At 33.9% G+C, this 16,080-nt stretch overlaps 1 protein-coding gene across 7 annotated transcripts in view; it reads left to right on the top strand.

Moving 5' to 3' along the window:
* The window catches only part of LOC126739667 (protein Gawky), a 112,557-nt gene that overhangs the window by 50,725 nt on the left and 45,752 nt on the right, over positions 1–16,080 (top strand). For 6 of the 7 annotated variants that reach the window (XM_050445458.1, XM_050445467.1, XM_050445476.1 and 3 more), the window contains exons 2-6: positions 4,366–5,110; positions 5,665–5,810; positions 10,184–10,294; positions 11,467–11,726; positions 15,414–15,726. In XM_050445458.1, the coding sequence (XP_050301415.1) occupies positions 4,401–5,110; positions 5,665–5,810; positions 10,184–10,294; positions 11,467–11,726; positions 15,414–15,726 (1,540 nt within the window). In that variant the 5' untranslated portion in view covers positions 4,366–4,400. The remainder of the gene's footprint in view (positions 1–4,365; positions 5,111–5,664; positions 5,811–10,183; positions 10,295–11,466; positions 11,727–15,413; positions 15,727–16,080) is intronic. The other variant, XM_050445495.1, reaches the window with a different exon arrangement.

Genomic DNA, 16,080 nt, shown 5'->3' on the forward strand with positions numbered 1-16,080 from the left:
TCAGCTTACTGCCCCTGTTTGTCCTTCAGTGACATAATAAAGTATATATAATGTAATGCTTTAGAATCCATATGCTGATGTGCGAGATGAAGTTGGAATCCATGGCGGCAACAGAGAAACTGTTTCCTTCCTTAATGGAAGAAACTGCTAAAGAACAATGGCAAAAAAACAGAATTTACAAAATTTGTATTAACTTTTTGGGCCAGATTCAAAAGAGTGGTTAAATTTATAAAAGTATTTAGTATCCTCACTGTAGTTTTAGGATCCAGTATACTTAAAATGTAGTGTTTTGTATAAGATTTTTAGTTTTTAGTATAAGCATTTATTTTTGTTAATTTTTATCTAAACTCTCCTAATATGCATAATAACTAAATACGAGGCAAACAAATTAATAAATACGTTCAGGATGTAAAGTGTGTTTTTTTTTTATAAGTAAAACTTGTGTCTTTTAAAGGCATAAAGTATAGACAGCCAGATGATTTTTAATGTAAAAGTTTATTTAAAAAAATATACTTCCAATTTTCTGACTACATAATTACTTTTTATCAAAAGAAGTTGGTACTAAATATAGAGATGGGGGGTTTTCATGAGTATATTATTATAATAATATATCATAATATGTATTAATTAAAAAAAACTACCATAAAAGACATTGAATATGGCAGCCACAATCCCCATTAATAATCATCACCATGTAAAAATAAATCTCAATTCCCAAAAAAAGGAAATATATAAAATTTGAAGACAAACCAAAACATTTTACACTTTTGTGTCAAAAAGTAACTATTTAATGCCTTAATACACAGAATAAATGGGCCTAAGTAATTTGTCACCTACTCTCTTATTAAACTCAAAAATGCTTTATTGTCAATATAAACATAGAAGTTGTAGACAAAGCCAATAGACTGTACATTAAAGGAATAAAAACGAGAAACTAATTTAAAATAAAATAAAATTATATAGTAAAACTTTGAAAAATACTTAAATGCTAATCATTAAAAATTCATCATAGTTTAGGTGCTACATAGTTTAGTACGCTTTACTAGCAAGAAATATTTTCTTCCTTGTACGTAGGCTTTTTTCAGTCTTAAGTTCAGTCTTTTTCAGTCTTATTTCTAGTGGAAGTTTATTAAACAGCTTTCTACCTCCATATATGATAGAGCTAAGGACAAGTTCAAAATGAGGAATAAGTAGCCTCAACAAATAGTTTTGTCGCGTATTATAGTGGCTTCCTAAGTGGAGTTCCTGTTTATATTTTCTAAAAACTAAGCAAACTGTTTCCAAAATAAAAATACAACACAGGGTTTAAATATTATGACTTACAAAAAGCGGGCGACATGAATCACGAGGCTTGGCCCCACATAGATATCTAATGGCCCCTTTCTGGAGTACAAACACTGAACTAAAAAGTGAATTTGAACATGAACCCCAAAAGCAAATTCCAAATCGAAGGTGCGACTCGATAATCGCGAAGTATGCAGATCTGGCGATGGAGAAATTAAGACTGGTGGCAATAACCCTTAGGGCGTAGCAGCCTGATGAGACTTTTCTACATACATTCACAATATGGTCTTCAAATTAAAGGAACTTGTCTATGGAAAGACCCAAAAACTTACTGAACGGTGGCATGTTGATGGCTTCATTATTTAAACATATATCATTTGTATTACATTTAAGGATATTTGTTTTGGAAACATTAAATGTCAAAAAATTTGCATCACACCAGTCTTTTATTTTTAACAAATCTGCACATATATTGGCCTCCATTTGAGAAACATCAGAGTCGTGCCAGAGGATGGTGGTATCATCGGCACACCAGTTACCTGCAGTTGTGGCAGATCGTTCACATAAATGAGAAAAATTAAAAGACCAAGTACTGATCCTTGCGGAACACCCACATTTATATTAAGTTCCTTAGACATACCACCATTAAATTTGACAGCCTGGACACGATTTGATAAGTAGGAACGAAACCACTCAAGGGCAGTTCCCCTGAAACCATAGAGCTCCAGTTTCATCAGCAGCACTCTGTGACTCATGCAGTCAAATGCCTTGGACAAGTCACAGAATACCGCTGCTGCAACTTCACCAACATTCAGTCGGTTGTACAGGTGCTCTAGAAAGCTAAAGATAGCATCATTTGTGCTCACAGACTCACGAAAGCCAAACTGCTGAAGACTCAATAGGCCAAATCTATTTGAAAATGAAATCATCCTCACCTTAACGAGCCGTTCCACTATCTTGGCTAAAGTAGGCAATAACGCTATAGGTCTAAAGTTAGAAGGACAGTCGCGATCGCCACCCTTGTAAAGAGGAACAATCATTGCTCTTTTTAAGCACTCTGGGAAAACTCCAGACATAAATGAAAAGTTAATTGACTCGGCCAAGACTTGCAAAGCAACAAGAGGTAAAACAGAAAATATTTTAAGAGAAAGCCCATCCCAACCTGATGAACTTATTCTTAATATTAACCATTAACTGTTTAAACTCTTCTACACTTGTGGGGGCAAAAAAGAAAGATTCGGCTACTACCACATTGCTGAGATAGCTCTATTTTTTGTGAGAGATTGGCTGCAAGGTTACTAGCAATATCACAGTAGAAGAAATTGAGGACATTGGAATCTAAGGTACTTGGAATAACCAAGACATTATTTTTACCCCTAAGCTCATTTAAAACCTTCCAAGACTCTTTTGCTCTGTTGGAGGAATTATTTATCCTCCTTTGAAAGTAGGTCCACTTAGCCATTCTGATTGAGTTTCTGTAAATCTTGCGGTATCTGTTATAATAATTTAAAAATGTTGCATTGTTCATAGCGTATTTCCTAATGTAAAAAAGGAAGCGCATATTTTTCCCAGATACTCGTAAACCCTTAGTATATCAAGGTTTTCTATTTCGTTTCTTAATATTGACAACAGGAAAAGCAGTGTTAAAATTGTTTAATACTATTTGATGAAAGCTATGCAGTGGGTTAACAGTAGTCAATACATTATTCCAACTTGACATATTGCAAAGCAAAGAGACTTGACTTGTTATAAGGGACTGATGGCGCTAAAAACTAAACTTATGAAATTAAAATTTTTGGTTAAACTCATTTAACGTACTTAAATCTTATATTTAAATTAAATATTATCTTGCTATCAACTATCCTGAATTTCTAACTTAATAAAACTAAACCCAAAAATCCCGAATAATAAAGTTTTAAATACAAATAAATTTTAAGGCCGGACCTGTGCAACTTTTCACGCTTGAGTGGCTGTGACTAAGGTCAGGCGTTTAACAAAATAGTACGTGGGCACATGCAGTCACATTTTACGAATCAAATGTATAAATTCTTAAAAAAATGCTTAAAACATTTATTTATTTAATGAAATGATTAAATATCGCTTAGAATAATACTTTATGACTCTTTCCACATAAAATTTTGCGGTTTAAAGATGCATGTCATGTGACAATACAAGCAACACCGGCACACGTCCTATTTGCGGTACATCAAAGATTCTAATAGATCTCTGAACTGAACTATATATTTATAAGTTCGTGGACGTAACTTATTGAAGTAAAAGTTCTTTACGCACGCTTGAGTTGGGGGAGTAAGCTGGCAAATGCGTTACGAAAAGTGTGATATGAATTAGTGGAGATAGAAAGAGAGAGAGTTACGGTTCGTATATTACTGTAGGTGCAAGAGAGAGTATGTACATATATATATTATATAGGATGGCCCATCGAAAACAGTCCAGCAATGTTTTGGGCCCTTTTTAAAAAAAAAAATTAAAAAATGCTCGGACCCGTCGATTTTTGGTCTTAGGGGGACAATTTTTTTAATACTTTCAACCCCTTAACATGAATTCCTTGGCGGGGGTTTCAACCACCCTCAAAATCTTAAATAGTCCACTCCTATTTTAAGTGATCATAAGGTCAAGTGATTTTTACAGTCGATTTTTGATTTTAGAAAAACGAATTTTTAGCCCTACAACTTCAACCCCTTAGCAGAGGCGACATTCACCCTTTTGAATGGGAAGGAGTGGGTTGTGATACATCTTTTGAAAGTACGTTTTTTAAATTTGAGCTGCGGGTTCCAGAGAAATCTAATTTAATTTTATTGATTAGTACTTACGCATGATCTTATTAAATGTTAAAAATGTCCCGCCGTTTACCTCCATACAATAGTACAGTAACTGTTCAAAGTGTTCCCGGAAATTGTGAAGAATATCATTTTTTTTGACAAAGCTAAAATTTATTCTACTTGGTTTTTAGATGTTTAAAATGAGAATGAGATGAGTATTACGTTGAAATATTTTAAAAAAAGTGTCTTTACTTTTGTTCGATAACGTCGTTTGATATAAAATTTAATTTTAAATTTTCAGATCTCTCTGGCTGGCCAGACTGATATGGAGCACTAATGACGATGCGCGCCCCCACCCTCTCCGAGCCGAAGTCTAATCTAATAATATTTCCTACCTATCAAGTGCCTCAAGAGTCAGCCATGCGGGGCAGCGCACCCCATCATGAACCAGTACAACAACAACAACAAGACGAAGAAATAATAATCGCTCGGGCGTCTCGGGGGGGTCGAGCCGACCCCCCGTCCCGTCCCCAAATCGGCGGCGGCCGCCCCCTCACCATCACCGTGGGGAAACATGCGGCGGCTGCGGCCACTTTATCTGTGATATCCGGCTCCGGAAGGGGCCCCGCGGTCGCCACTTACCGCCGCGAGGCCTCTGCCCCTAATCTTAAGCTGCAATCTGTGACCGATAATTGTCTTCTGAACTCTGTTACCGTACCAAAAATACAACGTAATGACCGTGATACGGTCGCCCACAATAATTATTTAACTAATAATGATTTAAGTAATAATAATGTAGATAGAGATAAGGTAGTAGTTGATCGCTATGATGATGTTGATGATGGTGATGATAAAATTGATGACGTTAGTAGTAAGTTTGGTGCTTTGCCCCCTGGACGAGACATTCCCAACCAAAAGTCTGATGACCTCGAAGTACTCGACGCATTGGAGAACTTTCGTTCGACTGCTCTTCATTGCGATAACAACGACAAAGACGATTACCTTAAACGTACTGAACAACATGGAGATTACGATCTGTGCCACAAGTAAGTTTTTCTCTTATTGTTTACCACCTTAAAGAAAAGGGGAATATACAGAGTCCAGAAAATTCGCATTTGTTGCCAACAAAAACCTCACATTCACTTAGCGGGAAATTTAGGCTGTTCGGTCTGAAAATAGAATCTTTAAACCTTTCCGAAAAATTCCTCGCAAGGAATTTTCAGGAATCGGGACAGGTCCTATCAGAAAGCATCTCTGAAAGGGCCGTTTTTGATATTGATGAGTAAATTTTCTCCAAGCCTTATCCAGGTTTTAAAGCAACATATAAAGCATATCCGTAGGCAATATACAGGGCGAGAAACACAAAATAAACGTAAATGTTCGTATTATTTAACATATAAAAAATGCCACGTACAATTACAAAATTATATGATCCTGAAAAAGAATTTGTACTTGGGAAGATATGCTTTGTTACTAAAGAATATCGATACTTGCCTGGCCGTATCTCTAAAGTTTAAAATTGAAAGACTTTGTATATACACCGGAACAATATGGTTCTGAATCCTTAACTACTTAATATCAATCAAAATGTTAATTTTAGGCAAATGATCCTGCGCACCATCTACGATGAGACCATGCAAGGCCTCTCGCCCCCTTTGAGATTGAGAGGAGGCGGGGAGAGCTCCCTTAGTACCGGCACCTCCGGATGGGGCACTCCGCCTTCCCAGCAGGCTAATAACAACAACAGTAAGTAATAATAATAATAATCTATATTTAGGCAATTAAGTAATTAAAATTTTTAAAATACTCCATCATGAGTAATCGTTAAAAAGAAACTAGCCTTATTGGCATTTTGTACATGCATAAGTTTATTTTTTGGGTCAAGCCGGAATTTCTGCCATGCACTCTCCCGGAGTTGCCTAGAACAGTATTTAAACGTACAACCGACTTTCTTATTCTTATTAATAAATCATCTGCAAGAACTGACCAGATGGAGGTAGTAGAACACGTACTCATTGGCGTTTTCAAATTAAGTTGAATAAGATTATATTAGGACCACACTTAATGTATGACCATTGTACTTTTGAACCTTAGGGAAAGCTTAATGCAAAGCATTTTGTGTAGTTAATTTAATCAATTCAAAATAATTCTAATATATCTCAAAGAGACTTTGTTATATAACAAGGAGAAAATTAAAATCAAAGTCTCAGAAATGCAGCGTCTATTTGTTGGGTTACGTTTTTGGTCTTACTGCATCATCAGACTTAAATTAAAACGAGATAGTTATGATTAAACACTAATTTAAAGGTACTAACATAATTGTTTTAAGAACAATGACACCTATGGTAAAAAAAACACTTATGGTAACATATAGTTAAAATAAATATATGTATTATTAACACTGAATATTACTAAAATCCGATACATTTAATATGTACATATTTCTTTATAAAAAAATGTAAACATGAAAAATAATAGTTTTTTAAAACTGAATGGTGATTTAAACTTTGAGATCTTGGGATCTAAACTCTAGGTACCATGTCGCCATGCTGTAAAGGAGATTGGAGTATTACATTCACTATGAAAAGTATTGTATTAAGGAAATAAGAGTTTTTAAAAATGTACATTTATTTGGTGTTAGAAAAGAAGTTTTTTACCCTATGAACCTTTTATTTAACTTTAATTTCACCCAATCAGACCAGTGGTATCTCCCCTTGCTACAAACACTCTTTTTGGTTGGATTGAGTGAGGTAAGAGGCTTTCAAAGCTGTTTTTCTAGTAAAAATTCCATTGAATTTTCTAACTTTTTAATCTCCAAAACTTTTTACCCAGTATACCACCTACTGACTGCAGTGAAGTAATGAAATTATTGCTAGCAAATTCTAGTAAACCCAGGTTGATCTTTTCAGACATAATTTGCCTATTAAAACCGCTTTTAGACCAAAACTTTTTCAAATTTAATGGCAAAATGTATAAGCAGAAAGCCGGCTTAGCCATGGGACCAAACGATATAGAGCAATGCAAACTGTTGTTTGCATTTTTTTACCTTTTCTTACGAACTAACAACAAAAATGTATTTAACTAATAATGTCGTATAATTTTCTTCGACATCGTTCATACAAACAAAAATCATTCGCTACATACAAACAGGTTTGCTTATTTTAACTAATTTTTAAATAGAATGTTCACTCTATAAAGAGTCTTCATAAAAATTCAGTATAATTAAGCAGCTTTGCACTTAATAATGGTTTGCCACTTTCCACCATAAATAACATTCATTATATATAAATTCTATCATATTTTAAATTCAAATTGAATGAAATCTAAATTTAGGTTACTAATATTTTTCGGTTTAGTATCTCTTAGTTACTATATTACAATGGGCTTTAAAACTGCAAACACTTTGAAAAACACCTGGTAAACGCAAATAATAAAACGGAGCAGGCTTTGAAATCTGGAGTGTACTCGTTGAATTAAGAACTCTTTTTTAACAAATATAGGAACACCTATAATAAATAAACAGTTCGGGTTTGCAAATAATTTTTTGTCAATTGGTCACAATTTTTCTGTGTCGGATGATGAAAAATAAAAATCTGAATCTTCTGGAAAAGCTAGAGATCACAAAGGCCAATTCTAAACTGTGTCAGTGACTTTTTTAATTTTGAACCTAATCTTGTGTGCACCTCCAAGAATGTAATTTTAAAAAAAATCTTATTTCATTGATACACTATTTTCCAAATTGAATATAACATTCCAACGTCAACCCAGTTTGGCGATAAGGTTAGTGCTTTTGAGTTTGGATCCGAGGATCCCGGAGCTTTTAATTTTTTTATTTTTTATAAAGAAATATGTATAAAATATATTGGATTTGTAATGTTTAGCGTTTAAAGGTTCTTATTTTAGTCAATAGTATACACGATATATGAGAATTATTTTATTTTCTATATTTTTGTTGAAAAACAGTACTATTACGCTAATAGTTATTGATCTAAGTTGTTTTAAAGAGATGTAAAATGGATTCTTATTATAGAAAAGGAACAAAAAGACGACTTGAATGAAAACACGAGGTTGAATGCAAAAAGGAAACGTCCAAAATAGAATATAACTTACGCTATAGTATACGATACTTTTTTTATTTGAACAATGCCATTAGCTTTGTTCGCGGTGACAGTCCTGGACAAGTTCAGAATTACTTCGCGTGCGCATTGTTAAAAAGAGCGTTCGCGGTGACTAGTCCTGAACTTCTAGTTCGAAATCCTGCCGTTCGCGGATGTTTTGTTAATTGTTCAGGATCAATCTATAACTAGTTCAATCGATCCTTGGGCTCTCACTAGTTTTTTGAGTTCTGGACCAATATTAACATGGGTAAGAAAAGCATTGCAATTTTCTTAGATTTAGCTAAGGCGTTCGACACAATGCCCCATACAAAACTACTTAACAAGTTACAGAATTATGGAATTAGAGGCAATGTGTTAAAACTGTTTGAATCATATCTTAATGACCGCAAGCAAATAGTGAAAATTAGAGACACTTTACTGAAAGTGAGCATAAAAATTAGTGTTCCCCAAGGAACAGTTCTTGACCCCATATTATTTATCACCTATTTAAATTCCTTGACCGATCTGGATGTTGATGCTGTTACAATATCCTATGCTGATGATGCGGTTGTGCTTTTCTCGGGAGAGAAATAAAACACTGGCTCGAGCATCATAAATTAGCACTCAATTTAAACAAATATAATTACATAGCTTTCTCTGCTTCTGCAGCAAATCGACCTAGATATTCGCGTATATCGGTACCAAATTTTGAAACTGATATTAAGGAAGTAAATAATACAAAATATTTGGGTATAATAATTGACAAAAACTTGAAGTGGGAAAGTCATATAATCAAACTATAAAATAACATCAGGAAATTAATATATAAATTTTACATTTTAAGAGAAATATTATCTAAAAAGTTATTGATAGTAGTATATAAGGCATTAGTTGAGTCACTTATACGGTACGGCATTTTGGTATGCGGAGGTCTCTATAACACCACTTTAAACCAACTGAACGTCATACAAAAATATATCTTAAAAATAATTTATAAAAAAAACAAATGTTATCCAACCCATTTATTATTTACATAGGATGTTCTAAATGTAAGATCAATATATTTTCTATCATGTTGCTATACCTATAAACAAAATAATAAAAACTATATTGACCATCAGCGAAATACCAGATCAAAATCTCATAAAAATTTGAAGATTCCACAAAATCACAAAAATGTCAATAAACGATTTTTAACATATCTTGAACCTAAAATATATAACTTATGACCAGTAAATATTAGAAAAATAAAAAATTTTTTGAAAAAATGTTAATCTTATATAGTCACAAACTACACAATTTTGGAAAATGTGTTTTGAAGAAAAATAAATAAACAAATTTGATGTGTATAGAATAGATATAGATTTAGTTTTAGTTCATAATGATATAATTAGAAATTTAATAAATTGTTATTATTTGAATACACTCTAATAAGTTATAATAGATTTATGTAAATTTATATGGGCACATACAGCTGTTCATTCAGCTAGGTGCTTTACAAAAAATATATTATGTGTTAACTGTTATCTGCTGATGTCAAAAAAATGTATTAATAATGGACAATAATATCTAAATATTTGATGAAATATTTGATATGTTACCATAAGTGTTTTTTTGGTGTGTCATTCTGCTTCAATGAGGTATGTTAATAAACCTATAGATTAGTGTTTAACCACAACTACCTAGTTTTAATTTAGATCCAATATGCCGTAAGTCGAAACGCAACAACTAAAGGTTGCATTTATGAGATTTTGAGTTTAGTTTTCTCCATGTTAGTTATTTACGTTTCGGTTTCTCTTCTTTAGTAAAGAAGGGGGTATTTTAGAGGAAACAAGCTTAAAACGAAACCATATTAAATAATATAAGGGAATAAGTATTCTTTTAAATAATTGCGCGATTCTAAATAGTGACGTAAACACCCAATAAAAATAGACAACTTCAAATATTGCTGGGTGGTAATTAGCATAATTGTTTTATTGCGTCACCTTCAACTTAAAAATATGAAGTTTTTCTCTTGTTTAGTGAATAATACGACCGGCTGGGGTACGGCGAACCCTAACCAACCGAACGGCGCCGGTAGTCAGCAGTGGAACAACAATGCTAATCGACCACCGGGTTCATCCCAAAATGACGGTAAAAAGAAAAACTACACCCAATAGATTTTTAAATGCCATTTTATCTCTCTAAAGTTTATTTTCAGACCCTCAATCGACATTCGACTTATCTGTATTATCTCGTATATTATTGTACTGGAAAATAAAAGTTTTGCTTTGTACAATATTAGCTCGGGTTTTTCACATTTATTCGCGTCGAAACGCCCGTGTGCCAGCTTAGGAATTTCAATTTATCCGTTGTTTTCCTTTACAAAAGTAGACATTTTCGTAATGTACTGTAATTTAAGGCGTACGTGGGTCGGGTATTTCTAAATTGCTTTATTGCTAGTTGAAAAATAAGTTATTGAAGTACATGTACAAGGATATCCGACTGATAATTTTGTTAAATCCTAGTTTATATTTGAAACTTTCGAAGGGATTAATTGATATTGAAAAACTTTGTATAGTAATAATAATCAGACGTTTATTAATCACTTAATAAAAACAAGATTATCAAGAGGCTTACTTACTATCAAAAATTAAATAAGATAAAGACTATCTAAATTTTTACCGATTCTTAGGAATTCCTTTGCGATATGTGAGACTGGGATGGCGATATAGGAATAGGCATTGATTTTTTCTTTCTTTGTTAAACCATCCCACTTTCAGTTCTAAATTACCCTATGTATCATTTGGATATTGCGTTTTTGTTAGTATAAATTGCTCTTTCTTGGACGAAAATCCTTTTAAGAATATTCAAATTATTTGATAAAAAATATTCCAAAGGATATTGAATGTTTGCTATAAGGAAATGAGAACAAAATATCTAAATTCTTAACCCAGCACGATGTTTTTATCCTTAAATTAATACTTAGGCATTCCTCTATATCCCTATTCAACTCGCTTGGACCATTGCCAACTTAAATAAAGGCACGAAAGATAAAGTAATAAAACCCTTATTGTATCCACTCAATCGAATTATTACAAATCAACCCTTTCAAGCCTTTGATTGAATCTCTTCGCACATCCAAGTTTAATGATTCCCTTTCTTATTAAAAAGGCCCTTAAAATATCAAAATTCAGTCTAGACTTCCGCTCTCACTCTCTCTAAATCCAAGTGTAAAAATATCCCAATTAATTCCAGTTAAGGCCTTATCTATGAGCGAGGAGTGACTGTGTCTACTATTTTAACGCACATTTCCATTATTCCAGCCAATAAAACAAACGCGGGCGGCCAACAACCGCCGACCTCGCAATCAAATAGCGCGGGCGGCTGGGGTCAACCGGGCGCCAAACCGCCCCAAGGAACCAACCAAGGAGCGCCCTCCGGTGCCGCCGCCGCAGCCCCACCGGCCAACAACAACGCCCAAAACAATCCCCAGAATGCCAACAACACCAACACGACCAAACAGCAACTCGAGCAATTGAACAACATGCGAGAAGCCATTTATAGTACCGAAGGATGGGGCGGCGTAAGTATAATTTTATAAAAAATTCGGGTGTTCGGAGATCAGATAAATCAAAGATTCTCTAAATTCAAAGAATCAAAGATTATCCTAATTAATAGATTTGATTGGTTTTTCAATGGATGCTGAAGAGCATTCCAACAGTTTAGTATCTGCAGGTCCTCATGTCTTCTAATTTATATAAGATCAATATCGTCAGCGTTGTTTATTGTCACGCTGTTTATTGTAATGGCTGCTTACTTAAATGTTCTTCCAGTATAAATTAGATGAAAGTATGCTCTCTGTATCTTTATTTCTTCTGATGTGATCTTGAATATTGATATAAAAATGTTGATGAAAAAGCATAGATGTATAGATTTGCGTGATTTTTACTGAAGGCTGAGCCTAAATCCACATTGGTAGGTAATTACGGATACGTGACATACGCATATGCTTTCAAGCCTATCCGTGACTTTTATTCTATCAACTAGAGACATGGGTATCTGTAGAATGACATTATATTTTTACTCGAGTTTTCGGTGTTTATGGTTTTGACCTTCTACAATTATTGCTTCAACTTTTTTTTATGCCTTGATTACAATCAGGGGGTTCTCGAATCATGTAGAGGTTTTTTGGCATAAATTAATAAAATCAACAATTCGTCATCTAATTTGCGGTGTTTTGGCCACTAAAGTTAAAATATGGTCCTCATTGGCGCAAGTCTCGAAGGTAAAATGGTTTTCTTCTCCTCCTTATATACTGAGGAGCTTTGCTGTTCTAAATAATTTTGGCACTGCCTATTAATTAAAAAGCCACAACAGTCACATTTAAAATATGTGGAACCCGGGGTCGGACCCAAACTTGAACCAAAATAACAACTAGTAAAAAAAAATTAGTATTAAAACAAAGGACATTCCTATAAATTAAAAAATCCCGCGCAAAAATTGTTTTAATAAAAACTCAAAAATAATAATAAAAACAAATAGCAGAAACAAAATAATAATACAAAATAAACGGACTGAACGGAGGCAAAAAACGGAATGAAGTTCGAATTAACCAACTTCTAGGCGTGTTTTCCTTCACGTAGCTATTCTATCACGTGGTTCCAATGGATCCGTATCAATGTGGATTCAGGCTGAAGAACATTTGAAGGAAACAAGAACTGAGCCACTAGTAGTGGAGTTAAGACTCAAGTTACCTGAATTGTTGTAAATTGCTGTTATAATTTTTTTAAGGAAAACTCATAAAACACGAATCAAGCCAATTTGAGCATTAGTAATGGAGTTTTCTGAAACTGTTTTACTTTTTGATCATTAGTTTAAGAAATGTAGACAAAAAAGTTTCAAATGCATTGATTTTCGTGATTTTTTTAATGAAAGCTAAAGAACATTTCAAGGAAATCTTGAAAACAAGAATCAAGTAAATCTGAGTACTAGTACTGGAATTATGAGTCAAGTTACCTGAAACTGTTTTCCTTCTTGGACATGACTTTCAAAACATTGGATAAAAAGGTTTCTAATGCACTGATTTTCGAGATTTTTTAATGAAAACTAAAGAACATTTCAAGGAAACCTTCAAACAAGAATCGAGTAAATCTTAGCACGAAATTATGACTCGAGTTACCTGAAATTGTTTTCCTTCTTGGACACGAGTTTCAAAAATTTAACTACAAAAGTTCCTAATGCGTGGATATTCGTGATTTTTTTAAGGAAAACTTAAGAATATTCTAAGGAAACTCTTAAAACAAGAATCTAGATGGGAGTACAAGAACCAATTTAAGCACTAGAAGCTTCTAGTAGTGGGATTATCACACATCGGTCAATAAGTCTGCAAGGTCTTTCAGTAAAACACTTATTTGCAAAATTCGGTTTTATTCGTCAACATAGTTTTCTTCAAAAATAACACAATCATTATAACGCTTTTTCAACTTTTTATCTTTTGCCTCAAAATACGCTTCACTGAAGCCAAATCTCTTCCCTTGAAGCATTCTTTTTAGGTCTGCGAATAATCAGTACTCGCTGGGGAGCAGGTACGGCGATTACGGTGGGTGCGGAAGCAATTCCAAGCGTAATTTATGCAATTTGGCCATCGTACTTATTGATTTGCGACAGGGCATTATCTTGGTGGAAAAGAGTTTTTATCTTCTTTATATGGGGCCTTTGATTGTTTTGACTTTTTCAATATATTATGTATTAATTTTAATATTATGTATTAAAGTTTAATAAAATAAAGCTATAACATGCATATTTCTGTATTGCTATAAATATATGTATGAATTTGCACGTGATATTTGATATGATCTGCATTAATTTACATAATGTAAATCTTGGTTTTATTCAAAAAATTCAAATTGTGCCACTCCCACTTTGATGTTTGATTAATCGGAATTACGCTACACTGCAGCTTGGTGCGGATGAAGCAAGTGAGGAGAAATTACAATAGACAGAAGTGTCGCGTTGCATTTGGCCAGAGTTGTAATAAATGGGAGTTGCAATAAACGAGAGTTTGCTGTAGTTCATGAATACGACTCCATGCGCATTCCAAAATATAGGCCGAATTTTTCTCAGCGTTATTGCGTTGTTTTTGGTCTTTTCGACGACTTTTACCGGCCTCCCTCTACTCAGATTTTTCTATTCGACTCTTTAAGGTGTAGCGGTGGATCCAACTTTTTTCCATCGTTACATACCAACCAAGGCAAAACGTCCTTTTTATTACATTTGAACATCTCCAAACAACGCTCCGAATCACTAACATCTTTTTGTTTCTTCATCGAATGTGAGCAAGCGCTGAACACAGTTTGAAAACATCTTCTTGAAAATGTTCATTCACAGTGGTAAAAATTGCTGTCTTTTGATATACTTAAGGTGTCTTCTATCTCTTCCAATTTCGGTTTTCGATTAGAAAAAATAATTTTGGGAATTTTTTAGAGATTTTTCTATGTGACAACTGCTTTTGGGTGACCAGATCGTCCACTATTATCGATGCTTGTACGGCCCTATTTAAATTCGCGAAACCACTTTTTAACCGTTGACTGGGATGGGACAAAGTATTATACCTCTGAAACCATTGCATGCAAGTAACAATTATACAGGGTGTCCCAACTCTATTTACACACGAATTTTTTTAGCCCCTTTATTATGATATGAAAAAAAGTAAAGATGTTTGAAAATACTAATTTTAGTGATAATATTGGTAAATGTAGAGAGTGTCTCAAAAACAAGGTTTACATTGTCAAGTAAGTTTAAATGGAACGCCCCGTTTATTTCAACAAATTTTTACTCTTTATTTAATTCTACATCAAAAATGTATAATACGTCAAATATGATGGATTGTCGTTAAATTTTGACAGGAGTCATTTGAAGGCTAACAGTTTCGAAAAATAATATGCTATGGCTCACCTTGTTTTCTTTCTTCGACATAAGTTTCAAAAATTTGAATAAAACAGTTTCTAATGAGGGAAGTTTCGTGTTTTTAAATTAAAATTTAATACGTTCTGAGCACTAGAAACGAAATTATGAAATTGTCTTGATTTCTAAAAGTTTTAAGAGGTTGACAAGATTCATTCTCATCCTTCTCAAAAATGCTCGCCGATTGTACTCTGGCATCACTTAGAACCCTCTATTACATAAAATCAATCCATATTTACCTCCCTGGATTTTAAACAAGCCAATATAAAATTCTTTCGAAATGGCTTAACTGAAATGCCCTTTTTAGCATGTAAACCAAGACTCCCAATGGGACATACCGGCCAGTCCAGAGCCCCCTATGAAAATGGACGGTTCCGGGCCTCCGCCATGGAAACCGGCTGTCAATAACGGAACGGAACTGTGGGAGGCGAATTTACGTAACGGCGGTCAGCCTCCACCGCAGCCCCAACAAAAGACCCCCTGGGGTCACACCCCATCTACCAATATCGGAGGCACGTGGGGCGAGGATGACGATGCCGCCGAAAGTTCCAACGTTTGGACCGGGGTGCCTAATAATCAACAACAAGGATGGAATAATAATTCGAATACCATGTGGGGAGGTAAGGTGGAAACTGTTTTAGAACTGACCGATGTCACTCAGGAGCATTATTTATGGTTACTCACAAATGAAAGAAATACAGTACTTATATTAATCGAAAATATAAATATTTATTTCATCATTGGTGAATTATCATTTGTATTGCTGTGTGTTATTATTATCGGTAGAAATAATTGGGCTGCAGCAATTATAAATTATTCTTATTAACATTTTTATTGGGGAATAAAAATTCATAGGCATATTTTTTGACTAATTTATTTTTATTTAATTAGTGGAATTTATGGGGTTACTTTGAAGAATTATGGATATGTGGAAAAATTAGGTCAAATGCACCACCATAAACGTTTTGCGATAT

This window comes from Anthonomus grandis, chromosome 1 (assembly GCF_022605725.1).
Source record: "Anthonomus grandis grandis chromosome 1, icAntGran1.3, whole genome shotgun sequence".
NCBI classification, from domain to species: Eukaryota; Metazoa; Arthropoda; class Insecta; order Coleoptera; family Curculionidae; genus Anthonomus; species Anthonomus grandis.